The 13711-nt window shown below is 43.0% G+C and overlaps 3 protein-coding genes across 7 annotated transcripts; 1 reads left to right on the top strand and 2 right to left on the bottom strand.

Annotated features, from left to right (window-relative positions):
- Positions 1-955: 955 nt before the first annotated feature.
- LOC131102405 (low density lipoprotein receptor adapter protein 1-A) lies at positions 956-5165 on the bottom strand. Of its 5 annotated transcripts, none has more exons than XR_009119429.2 (11): positions 4883-5112; positions 3731-3873; positions 3315-3427; positions 3116-3230; positions 2966-3038; positions 2819-2890; positions 2603-2724; positions 2497-2531; positions 2254-2270; positions 1968-2081; positions 956-1573 (listed from the first exon to the last, which is right to left on the bottom strand). XR_009119429.2 is itself a non-coding variant. In XM_078792039.1 (11 exons), exons 1-11 carry the CDS (start codon positions 4962-4964, stop codon positions 1504-1506), a joined length of 960 nt encoding a protein of 319 aa, XP_078648165.1. In that variant the 5' UTR covers positions 4965-5165; the 3' UTR covers positions 956-1503. The 5 variants fall into 5 exon arrangements, 4 of the variants coding, with proteins under 4 accessions (XP_078648165.1, XP_057904042.2, XP_057904041.2 ...); XM_078792039.1 differs by having other exon boundaries at positions 2244-2270; positions 2819-2884; positions 4883-5165; XM_058048059.2 differs by having other exon boundaries at positions 2244-2270; positions 2819-2887; positions 4883-5164.
- Positions 5166-5241: 76 nt separating this feature from the next.
- On the bottom strand, positions 5242-10809 carry LOC131102393 (macoilin-1). Its single transcript, XM_058048039.2, has 11 exons — positions 10501-10809; positions 9616-9757; positions 9410-9536; positions 9143-9266; positions 8818-8996; positions 8193-8718; positions 7390-7548; positions 7121-7303; positions 6931-7051; positions 6683-6857; positions 5242-6590 (listed from the first exon to the last, which is right to left on the bottom strand). The coding sequence occupies exons 1-11, from the start codon at positions 10578-10580 to the stop codon at positions 6388-6390; spliced, it is 2019 nt and encodes a 672-aa protein (XP_057904022.1). The 5' UTR covers positions 10581-10809; the 3' UTR covers positions 5242-6387.
- srfbp1 (serum response factor binding protein 1) lies at positions 10732-13659 on the top strand. The gene is made up of 3 exons (XM_058048049.2): positions 10732-10879; positions 11391-11885; positions 11959-13659. The coding sequence occupies exons 2-3, from the start codon at positions 11391-11393 to the stop codon at positions 13288-13290; spliced, it is 1827 nt and encodes a 608-aa protein (XP_057904032.2). The 5' UTR covers positions 10732-10879; the 3' UTR covers positions 13291-13659.
- The last annotated feature ends 52 nt before the right edge of the window (positions 13660-13711 follow it).

Here is a 13711-nt window from a genome sequence, read left to right on the forward strand (position 1 = left end):
TTATTTGTATTGGGCCATCAACTGTAGGAAAAGTTGCTATAGTAATGATTACTAAAGCTAACAAGGGTCTTATTTTCTGGGGAGGAAAAAAAGGTGTTTATTTGAAGGAGGCATCAATTACGTAGATGGGAGGCCTTTACTTGTCACCAGCTGTAGTGCCAACGATGTGTTGCTATCTTTGTTATTATGGTACATCTACTTATTAGCAGTACAGATTTTATTTTCCTAAAGAGGAAAAAGGAGGCATTTATTCAAGAGGAGGCCTTATTTGTACTGTGTCCAACAGTAATGTTTCGTGAAAACATGGCTATTAATTGTAAAAAGTAATAACAGCTAACAACTAATTGCACCACTATTTTTGTCTGTATTGGCATTTATTTGAGAGGAGGCCTTTATTTTGACTGTATTCTTAAACTCTGGCACTTGGTAGTAATATATCTATAGTAAAGACAATAACAGCTGCATAGTGGTGCTACTCTTTTGTTTTCTACAGGAAAAGTATGAGGTGTTTATTTGAAAGGAGGTCTTTATTTGTACTGTGTGACAAAATTGAAACACTTAGTGGACCTGTTGTTATAGTACAGGTGACTACAGCCACCTCGTAACATCAGCTGTTTGGTATTTCTTTCTAATGTGAAAAATAAGGTGTTTATTCCAGAGGAGCCCGTTTTTACTGTGACCAAACTGTAGTGCTTAGTGGAAACATTACTATAGTAAATTAGGTTTTATTGAGGTTTATTGAGGTGGCGTTTATTTGAGTGGAGGACTCATGGGTATCAATAGTGGTGGAGGATCAATGAAGGCATTGTGTCAGTTAGATGATTGGACCTTTGAAATGATCTACAGTGACTTGAGCTTTTCCCTGCGTTAATTACATAACCATTCCCAGTAATCCAGGACGTAGCCCGGCCCCATGCTTTTATTCTTATCACCCCCTCCCCCCCGAGCTTCTACTGTGTTTGTGTGTGTTTGTTGCCTTTGAGACACTCTTCCCCTTGCTTATCCTTCTGACAAATATAAAATACTTGTCTTTTCCGTGAGGTTGCTCGGGGGAAATGCTTCATCTTTGGACTCGCGCCACTTGGCCAAGCAGGCTGGCATCGCTTTCCATCTAATAGCTTCATTGAGGAGACATCTTTGACCGTGCAGTGACGGGGAACGAGGCTGCTCAAATTTACTGTGCTGTATTTGCCCCCTTGCGACGTGCGATGCTGCACTTTGGGGCTATTTATGGTGGACGCTTCCTGCACATGTTAGCTAATACATTTCAACTGGATACAGTGATGCCTTCTGATGCCTTCACATGCACATAATGGAATTTCTTTTTCTGGTTGCTTACTGGTTTTTTGCTCCTGTAGCATTTTTTTAAACATATTTCTCACTTGACCTTTGAGGCCTCTGCACCTTGTAGTCATCGCAACGCGCTACACAGTACGTGTTTGTCCAATCTCTGACTGAGAGAGTGCACTTTCTCAGCTTCCATCCAAGCGTGAGGAAAGACCGTTAAATAATGCAGGCGGTTAAGTAAGCAGGGTGGGTCACAGTGTTCAGATCCAAAGTTGATTCGCTGAGCCTGAGAAGGCACGGCAGAGGGAAGCACATGACTTTCAGCGTCACGTGGAAAGAAAATATATCACTAAAACATATACGCACGATGAAACGAGTCCTTCTTTTCTTCGTTCAGTTTGAATGTAGTGCATTGAAGCCAGCTGAGATTGCAAGACTATATAAAACAAATATGTCTGGGTCCTCATTGCTCAGCCCGGTACTATACTGCCACCTGCTGGTCTCATGATAAACAATCTTAAATGATCTGATCAAAGCTAAATATGCTCATTCATTAAATGTTTTAGGGATGTTTGAAGCAATGATAGATTTTATTCTTGCTTTGGCGTGTTCAGGCATCTGTCTACGCTGTTGGGACTCCAACATAGACAGTCAAGTCCCGCTGCATTCATGACACTTGCCTCTTTTTTGGGGGGGTGTTTCCGTTGACACTGTCCCAGTCGGGTCCATTCAGCCATTCTTGGGGAATCACCCCAGCGTCCAGGATCTGGGACTTAGAACGCGACATGGCCAGTCTGAAGGGGAAACATGAATGAAGTCGTTACATTTAGTAGAACCAGTAAAGAACAACACATTAACGCTTGATGTGATTATTTTTAGAGGTGATTAGGGTCAAGCAAGACAATCAGTGCAGTGAGGTGCAGCGTGATTTTCATTTAAAACATTAAACGGCATACTTCACTTCACCTGGAACTGAAGCAGACCTGTCCAGAGTACAGCAAAAGACACAACAAAGTTTAATTACCACATATAAACATTCATACATTGTGACATATACGTATATATAAATCATTGAACACTATTATGCAGTACACAGATACCACCAGCGAGTGTCGCTGTAGAGCCAAACAATACAAAATGAGGCTATTCTTTATTTTTAATTGCCATGATTAGGATCACCTGACAAAATATTTATCTTGTGTATCTCACCTGGAGAAGGTGGCATCCAAATCATTGTGTATTTCCTGTGTAAAAAAAACAACTGTTTATAACCTGTCCAGCAGAGAATACTACTGTTGCATCATCTTTTACCTACCCAGGCTTGGTTATTAATACTCTCAGATGTGCTCTGGTTGTCCAACTCATCAGCCTTGCTATTGGTCTCTGCTCCCGCCTTTAAAGTGCCCTCAGAGTCCAACAGGTTGTCAGGGGAAACATCTTTCAAGAGGTGGCATCATAGAAATCCACCATATGAACATAATAATGCTCACTTTTGTTTAAAAAGATGTATGACTGTGGTTGCAGTTGTTACCTTTCACAGCATCCATATTGGAGTTACTGCTGACCTCTCCACCTGAACTAGGCTTGGCTTGCCTTCCTTCTTCTAGAACATTGACAAGGCTGGGTTATTTGTGCACATCTTTTTCACATGGAAGCCACTATAAAGAGGGTGTCATACCATCTCTGGCCACTTCCCACAGTTCCAGAGTCACTCTGAAGGCCTGCGCTACTGTCAAAGCTACAGCCTTAGCCTGTTCCGGTGGAGATAAACACACTTGAATATGTATGAATAACAATCAAAACATTTGAGACAAATTGCCATCCATACTTCTTTCCTCTTGGAGCACAGGTAGGCGTGGCACGCCAGCGTCCCGTTGAGGTTGCTCTCTGCGATAAATGCAAACACTCGGTCGTGCACTTTGTCCACTGTGCAGAAGGATATCCTGCAGGTCGGAGGTGAAAGATTTTATTTATATATATATATATATATTATATTATACAGCAATAATGATTACAGATGCGCTCACTTGAAGATGGAGATATTTTCCATGCATCTATTGGTGGCGGTGTCGTAGAGCGTGATGCCTTGAATGGAGACTTTCAGAGACACTTTCTCAGCTTTCTTCCCACTGGCTTTCGCCTGTTGGTCATTTAACAGGAGTAAACATTTTTAATATGGATTATTGCATATTATTTGGAGTACATTTTGGACACCCCTGCCCTATTATATGATGGGACTGCTCTGGACATACTGCACAAGATTCTTACGTGCCAGATTTTACCCAGAATAGTAGGACTAGTAGTAGTGATGTTTGGAATTGTTTTGCTCGTATTTGGACTGAGCAGTCAGGTAGTCACTTCCATTTTTAGCTCTATGGTTATCGTCACACTTTTCCTTACTGGTGCCCCTGAGAGTACAGTGCAAAAGGAACAAGCCTCCCACCATGGCGATAATCCTCTTTATAGCCTCTGCTGCTACACCTTCCCCCTGGGGCTGGGCTACCAAGGTCATGCCAATGTGACGGAGGTTAAAGGTCATCCCCTCCAGGATGGCCCCTCTTGTGTCGGTCCAGTTCTCCGGAAGCTCTGCAGGGAAACAAAAAACAATATCTGACAAGCAGGGACATGTAAACAGCCTTTTAAGGCCATTCCTGTTGCTAAACATGACATATCTTGCCCAGCGGTGCTGTCAGGGTAAATAAATGACCTCCAAAACAATGTATGGGGCTAAAAAAGGGGGGTTAGAAGCAAGTATTATGCTCATTTTAAAGGCTAAAAGGGACATCTTGAGGAGCATCAAAACAGTATATGCTTGTGTGGTTTCTTATCAGCTCTGGTCCTGTTCGGCCCTGACCTTGAGTTGTGTTTACATACATTTCCTCAGCCAGAGAGAAAGAGGAGGGGGAAGGCTGGAGCAAGAAAACAAGGCAGTTACCTTGAAAATCACCATTACTAGCATTTTACCTCCACTGATAAACAATGGATAGTACTGTACACACGCAGTTTTATATCGGGTGGCATAATGCTGCCCATATTTAAGGATGTAGCTCAACTTCAAATAGCTGACGTCATTTTCTTCCTCTTCACACAGCATACTTGTATCTACAGCGCCTCTGCTGGTTGCAGCCGAGTAGTGCACTCTAAGTTGCCACAATGGCGTCCAGTTGGGATTAGTCCACTGTAATCTATACTACAATGTGCAGCGGGTCAGTAGGCAGTAAACGGGTCTGAAATGGCCGTAATGGGGAAAAAACAGTTGCCTTTAAAGTTGGAGAGAAGATACCACTATTACTGGTCACTGATCATTTACAGGCCAATCAAACGTTTCGGTGTTTAATTGACGTTATATGAAATATAACAGGTGACCACTTCAGGAAAAGCTGTTTGAAAAACAGCTGAAAGAGCTAAGAACTTTGTTATAATGAACACACTGCTTTAAATGTATTCCAATGCAAGCTTTACCAAATATGTATGTATACATATTTTAAACAATATAAGGCACAAGAAAATAAAAATGTTACAGAATATACAAGAAAAACATTTAAGCCACTTTGCTAGCCAACGTGTTTTTGTTAAAATGACAGTCACCACTTACTTCTGTGTCTTCCGACAGTCCGGGTTTCTTGAGACACACTGGGTCTCCGAATGACTCTCCCAGCCCACTTTAGAGCATCCATATCGGCGTGAAAAAGTGCAGGAAACCCGGCTACATTAGACAGACCTTCCGGTTGGCGTGGTGTTGTGGTACTGTGATGCGTTCATGTGTTGTTGGAAATGTTTCAATGCACGTGACATAACAGCGCCAATACAAGCACTTTGTGCGGTATAGACTTGGGTTTTATGTCGAAATCGTTATAGTTCATTTATGCCTTGTATTGTTTGGCAATTTTGTCTAAAGTTTATTGTTCGAAAAGTTTTGGATACGTTTGTCTGGCACAGGTATTAGGACATGGCTTGCTTGCACTGCCTCCAGCAACTTTAATAAATTGGGCCGTCACTTTAAAAAAAACGTGAGAAAACAGGACACAAGCCGTCGACCTTTCTTTCCCTTTTCTTTACAACTGAATTCACAATTTCAAAACGATCCACAACAACAGGATAGAGAGCACAAACATAACTGATCCATTCACATATCCTTCCCGCTTTGAAAAAAAATAGAATGGTGGGAAATGAAATACTGTACTACCTCGTGATTAAAAACACAATCAAGTGCCAACCCGTCAGCCTTGTAAACACAACACCATCTCGGTACGTTCTAGTGACAAAAACAAAAACAGCACCCTTTTTTTGTTGCAAATAAAAATATGCAAGCATATTATATACTTGAATGGAAAACACATAGCGACATGTGGCACTTCAACAGACATTCCTCTGTAAGTTCATGTACAATGTTGTAAACAAAAGTAGCCAAACTGTTAGGCATGAGGAGCCAAGACAGTTTAGTTGATGTTTGGCAGACTGGGTCACTATGAAAGCCAGACATAACGCCGGCTTTGGATTGCTGTGTTTGACTTTCAATACCAAAACAGCCCAAGTCAGTAAATGTAAGTCAGTAAATGTAAGAGACATTGCAGAAATTGCAAGGCACTGTAAAATCTGCAACCGATTTGGTCCACATGGAAAGGAAAGGTGTTTGCAGCAAACGTGGCATTTCAGGTTTTGGTAGTGCCGTGATAAATCTTGGAGCGGCGGCAAAGACAGCATTTAGACAATAAATTAAGCGGGATAATGCTTGTACTCGTTTTAAGGGGAAGTGCATACCGTCTGAACAATCAGTATTGAACATAACATGGATCTGAAAGCATGAATAGTTTGTACATTCATGTTATAGTACCTTTACGTTCAAGATGAGCCGTTAAAGCGTGTTGAAGAAAAAAATAACAGACTCAAAGCAACGTACAATGGCTCTTTCACCTTCATTCTTATCTCCTATAAATCAAATGAAACTTGACAAACCTCCCCTGCAAAATTTCCCTTTAAAATCAGATATGTCTATATGTGTACTTCAAGTGCAAACACTGTCAGAGGCTTTGTAAACTCACATTGACCCGAATTGAAACAGATTTAACAACAAAAAAAGTGGATTTAGTCACATTAGAGTCATTTTTTGAGGGGCTGGTAGACTGAGGCGTTCGGGTCCAGAGAAGAGGGACTATTGTCCATGAACTTGGAGGAGTAGTGGGGGGTCACCGGGCTCAGGTTGCTGCTGTCAGATGAGTAGGCGAGGCTGGGCATCACTGCCATCACCTCAGCTATCTTCTGCTTGAGCTCTGCAATCTCTTGCTCCCTCTGGTGGATCTGGCCTGTATGAGTGGGGGAGACACATGAGATGAGCCCTACCAATCGCTTTTTGGTGTCATGAGCACTGTAAAAATCAGTATTTGAGGAGTCATACCTTGCGCTATCTCCAGCTGCCGCTTAGCGTCCCCCAGTGCAGAAAAGAGATCCAGCTTGATCCTGGTCTCAGCACTGAGGCTGTTCTCCAGGTGCTGCGTCTTCTCCTGCATGGCTGACAATGCAGACATCAGCACCTCTGTGTCCTTCTCATTCTCTTTATACTTCCGCAACTCCTGCAAGACAAAATTCAGGAGTTATGAGCATTACGCCTCAAAAATATGTTAAACTTATTTTGTGGCGTCTTACCTGACACTTGCCCTCCAGATCCCTAATCTGCTCCTCCTTGAGTTTCATGTCCAGGCTGAGCTTCTTGCACTCTGTCTCCAGCTCTCTAATTCGACCACGCAGGGAGTCAGTGGACTCCACTCTATAAGAATACAAAACCTTGAAAGAGGTACAATCCACTGCTTCAGTGTCTACTTCCTGCAGCGAGTACCTTGTGGCTGCGGCCAAAGCCACCGCTCTGGCAGCTGTCGCCTCCTCCATCTTCTTCTTTTTCCTCTCGTCTGCCAGCTGTTTTTCAGCCAAGGTGCGAGCCTCCTGCTCAGCTTTTAGTCTCTTCTCCAGCTGGGAGATGGTCTGCTTGTCCTTCTGCTTGGCCTGGACGGCACCGTGTAGCCTAAAGTGGCGGATAGCAACATGAACACAGAGTTGCCCTCATCCAGGTAGTAAAACATTGTTAATTAAGTTTGTGTTTTCACTCACTTGTTCTGGAGCAGGTCGTTGTCCTGTCGGAGCTGGCCCAATTCGGAGCGGAGGCTGCGATCTTGGCTGCTAAGAGTGGACAGCTGACACCGTAGGTCCGACTCTAGCTGCCTGTTGGCCTGGAGGTCCGCCTTTAGGCGCTTTACATCCTGCTCCAGCCTTTTCACCGGACAAGACAATTATTTCTCTAAGTTAAAACTCTATCCATCTTCTATACCCCTTGTCTTAATTAGGGTCACAGGTGACCTGGAGACTCCCCAGCACCTTCAGGCAACATCGCACCCTAGACTGGTCGCCAGCCAATCCCAGGGCACATATGGACAATCAGTCACATTCACACCTATGGACAATTTAGAATCGCCACTCAGCCTAATATGCATATTTTTGGAGCATGGGAGGAAGCTGGAGTACCCAGAGGGATGCTCTTCCGACTGTGGCCACTAGGCCACAGTGTGACCTGTTGAAAGTCATTACATACTATAACAAGAGACTTTTCCAACTTAATATGGTGTGCATGAGAAGTGGTAGTGGACTTTTTTTCAACAACTGTCTGTGTATTGCACAGCACAGCAGCTACAGAACCAATGTTATAATAATTGGTGTTCATTCAGAAGAAATGTAACCAATGTAAACAACTGTACAGCAAGTGTATCACGCATGGGTTTCACAGCAACCAAGTTGCTACTTTTTTAGTGCATATCGGGAGGTTGGTTGCCTGCAGCCACATCTGTTAACACTAATTTGAGAACACTGCCGTTACGGTACTACGCTTAATTCCATCACTTAGATGAAATGTCACTTACCGAACTAATGCATCCACTTTTCCCAGCTGGTTGTTCGGGATGCAGTTCTCCACAGGATCCTTCTGACTTTTCCCGTTCCCCTTCTGCTTTTTCTCACTCTTACTGGCCGAGGAACCCATTTGAACACTGCCGTTGCTAAAACTGTGATTCCGGGGAGGCGAATTGGAGATGCCACCTCCGGAAGCATTTTTGTAGTTCTTCCCACTTCCCACCGCTTCCTCCTTGGAAGCGGCATTTGCATTGGTGTCACCATGTGCGTTATCTCCCGCCACGTCGTTACTCAGTTTCTTTGCCCTGATGTAGTTTTCAATGTATTCCGTCTCCTGTAGTTTGGAGTCCAGTGAGTGTATAATGTTGTTATTGATTCCAATACTGTTTTGCTTTTTCCCTTCCCGCTCTTTTGCAGTGCTGTCCTTCCCTTTTTCCCGGTATTCCAGCTCTGGCAATGGTACTGGAGTGCTTTTCTTACCGGGAGGTCCCCCGTTTTGTGACGTTACTGGGGGTTCCGCCTCTGAAATCCCTTTGGCTAAAACAGGAGAAAGAAGGGAAACATAAATGGTCAGATTAAAGGTGATCTGTGCTGCATGTCTGTCTTTTATACATGAAAGTTGTGTGCATATCTCACCCTCCTCTGCTTCCCTCTCTTGTCGCTGTAGCATCTGCTGCTCTGGAGGTAGAGCCTGTTGTAGCAGCTCCATGTAGAACTCATTCTCCTTTTGCACCTCCTTCTGTTTTCTTAGTCGCATCTTGTAGCTAACGTAGCTCTTGAAGCCGAAGCCTAGGGTAACAACTGGGTAGCCGATACTAGAAGAAAAAGGACAAATATGGAGAATGTCCGCTCTGCATTCATTACTTCAATTTGATAAAGCAGGAAAGAGCCTGGAATAAATGAACTTAAGTCAAGCAGTGAACTGCATCCTGAATGAATACAACGTAATTGAAAGACCTACCAGTGAGCGGCAAAAGGTCGACACAAGTCAACATGAAAATTCTTCAGATCCTTAAAGCGGATGGCAGCTTCGATGTACACAAACAGGATCCACAGCGATACAGTGGGTAGACACACGCCTCTCTCTAAGTGTCAAAAACACACACGTTCAAGGTTTTCTGCACAAGTACAGTAGAGATGCATGTGAAGACTACTAGCATATTACAGCTTCAATCCTTCAGGCTTTGACAAAATAAGGAGAAAATACTCAGAATTGACTTCCACTAACCTGTGTGCCACACATACTGGACCCATACGTAAGTACTGGCAGCAAAGAAGAGCCACTGAACGGGGATGAGGAGGAGGCAAATGATGTCTGACGTTAATGCCACAAATACGAAGAAGAACGAGAATGCCTGAAAGGGAATATTAATCATCATTCTCAGATGGACTGGATTAATTCGTTGTGACTTTAAATGGAAAAAAAACTCTTACCAGTCCTTGATACCTGTAGGAATCATAGACGCTGCGGAGGAAAAGCCAGAAGGGCCACAGGTACTCAAACCTGAACTCCAGCACAAAGTCAGCCAGCAAAACCAGCACCCACACAACCAGGAACTTCAGATACAGAAATGTACTGCGGAAAAAGACAAACAACTTCAATCTCCTGAAATCCAAACATGTTTTTTTGCCATCAGGGCCATTGAAATGTTTAGAAAGTGCACATAAAGTCCAGGATGTGTTAAGTCAAAATGTCTTTCTCCAAAGTTGAACACTCCAAAATGTGTTCTGGAGGAATACAAATTGAACCCCTACTTCCGAGAAACATAAGCAAATCTCGCGATACTTCAGCTTCACCTATTGACACTTGCTTTTTGTGTTATTTTTTTTAAACGGCGGCACTTTGTGTAGAAAGTCCAAGAACTGACCATGTTTTATACATTTCCCAAATATACATACACTATGCCTGTTTATATATTTTTAAATTAAATTGTTAGTGAAATTTTTTTTGTTTATATCCATATTGACCTACAATGTCAATCTATCGGAGATGGATGCCTCGTTTAGCAAAAGGGATATATAAAACGTTCACATCCTGACAAAATAATGTGTTTGAACTAATGCATATTCACACGCTACAATTCAATCAATGGCCCGTTTATTTAAAAATGGCTCCAGATTTGAATGAGCTAGCTAGCCAGCAACAAAACACCACATTCGGGCCCATAGCATTAACCAATGTTCATTTATCCCTTTAAATGTCTCGAAATGTACATTTATGTTAAACATGAATGAAAAGCACAACCTGGAAGCCCAACGTCGCCACACCGAGAGGCGCCATTGTCATACAATAGCGTCCTTCCAAACCATTTTCTGTACCTGCTATATATACCCTCGGTGATTCGGTTCCGTTTTAACGGCCGTCTGAGTTTGCTGCAGTCCGCATTGCGCCGCTTCATCCTCCCCCCGATGATTCGCCCGTTATGTCGGTGTGGTAAGTGGAGCAAGGGGCTGTCATTCGCTCACGCTTATCATACGAGCATGTCTTCAATTAGCCACCATTGTTGTTAAGTACAAATGAAACAAAGAAATAAATAATAACAGTCCGCGAAAGGACCTCCCCCTTTCACGACGCGCCGCGTGCCCTTCTCGACGTCTGACGTGATGACGACATCAGAAGAGTACGTACAACATGGCGGCCCACAGCGACTCGACAGGAATGTCTCAATTTTGAGCGTTTATTTGCCATTAAACCACGGTAGGGCTTGAAATATCGACACAATATTCTATATACTTATGGGAATATTTTAGTATTGTTAGTTTAACTTAGCCCAGATGTTCATTAATGCAGCTCTGTACGACTTCGCCAGGCATGCTCACTCCACCACGTTTTTGTTTACTGATTGCCTTAAGCACAGCATTCACTCGTGTTTACGAATGTAATCAACCGTAGATTAGACACTGTCTTTGGTTGAAGGAATATAATATGTTTTCGAATGGAAAATTAAATTTTTTTTTGCAAGTCAAGGCTCTATGCCACACTACGATCACTCAAGTGCTCATTTCGAGGCGAATACTTTACAAACTTTGCAGGTTTTCATTTGTTTCAGATTGTGAGGAATTTCTCTTCCGATGTTCACCAATTTCCACAGTCACATGGGATAGATTCATGCTCACCCGTGACCAAGACGCTGTATAGATAATGAATGGACATGTTTACAAATATTTTTACTGTTTACAGTTAATTGTTTGTGTCCATGCTTTAACAGATGATCAGTCCTGAGGCCAAGTTTGAGGAAATGGTGCCCAATACTGATGAGGAGAAGGGAGAAGAAGTGGGAGAACAGGTACAAGTAAAAGGAGCCAACCAAGAGGAGAAGGAAGATGTGAGAGGAGAGGCAGAGGTTGAGAAAGGTAATGTCAGAGAAGAGGAAGATGTTGGAGGAGAGGCGAAACAAGAAAGTGAAGTGGAGGACAGTCGCAAGGAAAAGGAATTGGTGGCAGAACATTCCACAGATAAACACAAAAAGCATGCCCAAACTAAAGACAAAAATCAGCCAGGGGTCCTAAACTTGAACAATGAGGTGGTGAATATGAGGAACGAGATGAAGAGGGTGAGGGCACTCATTACCAGGAAGCTCATACGCCAGATTGCTGTGCTGAAGAAGAAGAAGGGCAAAGAGGCGGACATTGAGCGGAATCAAAGGAGAGCTGCCAGACTAATAGAGGAAATCCATGCAATGAAAGAACTCCAACCAGATCGTGTAAGTCCCATACCCAAAATAATATATCCAAAATGTAATTAAAGATTTAATCTGAATGTGTCTCTACCCACAGGTGACCAAGACAGCCTTACAAACGACTCTCAACTTTGATCAGGTGTGCAAGAACCCAAAGGCCACTATGTCCGACCGGGCTGTGGCTCGCATCGCTTCGCACCCACAGTTCAATAAGAGGATTGAGAACATTAAGGCTGCTGTGCAAGCCTTCAGCGATGAGAGGAGGAATGCAGGAAAGCAGGGAGAAACAAATGCAAAGGTGAAAAAGGAAGATGCTGAAAAGGTAGAAAAAGTGGTGAAGGGTGAAAATGTAAGTGTGGGAGTCGAGGAAATGACTGACAGTGACGAAGGAGCCCTAACAGACAACTCTGACAAGGATACTGTAGAACAGGCTCAAGCTATTCCTGCTCAGAAGAAACTTAAAAAGGACACTCAAAATGTAAGGCCAGCATCAGTCAAAAAGAGTGACTTTAATGAACAGGTTCAGAAAACACAAGAAAAGGGTTTATTTTTTAAAAAGGACACTCAAAGTGTAAGGCCAGCATCAGTCAAAAAGAGTGACTTTAATGAACAGGTTCTGAAAACACAAGAAAGGGGTCCAGAAAATAAACCTAAGCTGGTGCCTGAGCTGCCTCAGATGAAAAAGGAGGCGGAGAGCGATTCAGAGAGATCTGATGACGATGAGGACAAATCAATCTTTGACGACAGTACTGTGAAACTCAAACCGGTTCCTGAGACGACGCAGCCAAAACAAGATGACCAGAGCGATTCTGAGATATCAGACGATGAGGACAAACCCTATTTTGACGACAGCACGGAGGAACGCTTCCACAAACAGTCATCCCAGTCGGAGGAGAGCGACAATGACTTTTTTGTGGGCAAAGTGAGCAAATTCAAGAAAAAGAAGAATGAGGGGGAGAAAGCTGAGGTGCACACAGGAAAAAAGGAAACATTAAAACCAGCAGATAAGATTCAGAGTGAACTAGATGAGCTTGAGTCAAGGTTAAAGGCCAAAGCACCCAAACTTCAGACTGTCTTCTGCTCTTTGTCTCAGTCAAAACCAAGCAGGGGCAGAGGAGGGAATTCATTTAGGGGGCGAGGGAAACCGATGGGCAGAGGAAGTCGTGAATATGATAAACCCAACAGGTTCCAGAAGGAAGACAAAGAAGCAACAGACAAGACAAGACGTTTCCAGCCTGACACACCCCTCAGAGGGCGTGGCCGTGGCAATGATCGCAGGCAACATGATCGCAGAGGTGGCGGTGGCTTTTCCCATCAGGCACCACAACAGGCCCTTCATCCCTCATGGGAGGCCAGTAAGAAAAGAAAGGAGCAGCAGGGGCAAATTTTGGCTTTCCAAGGAAAGAAGATTAAGTTTGATGATGACTGATGTTTGCTTCCATGACTCAGCTAGCTGATCTTTATGGCTTGAAAATGGCATAATTCAAATAATGTTTTAATGTTGTTTATAGTGATTCCAAATGTAAGAATGTGAATGAAAACGTTTTACCTACTTTGTTTTCACATCAGTTAAAAGTTAATAGTAATTCAATTATGTATGTATTGCATGTTATGAGAGCAGAGTTAAAGTTCTTAATTTTTTTCCCCATTTACTATTCCACCAATTGTGTTTCTTATTGCAGTTCGAGAAAATACCGGCAAATGTGATTAAATGCTATCCTATGCGGTGACACAAGCCTTGTCATTGGCTAAACAAGTTTATTCTAATCTGTTAAGTGTATTAAAACACAACTATCAACTTTGTGTACTTTTAGTCTGTCTCAACTTAAAAAGGCTAATGCTTTCTAACT

This window comes from Doryrhamphus excisus, linkage group LG7 (genome assembly GCF_037039965.1).
Source record: "Doryrhamphus excisus strain RoL-2023G ecotype Guam linkage group LG7, RoL_Dexc_Guam_v1.1, whole genome shotgun sequence".
NCBI classification, from domain to species: Eukaryota; Metazoa; Chordata; class Actinopteri; order Syngnathiformes; family Syngnathidae; genus Doryrhamphus; species Doryrhamphus excisus.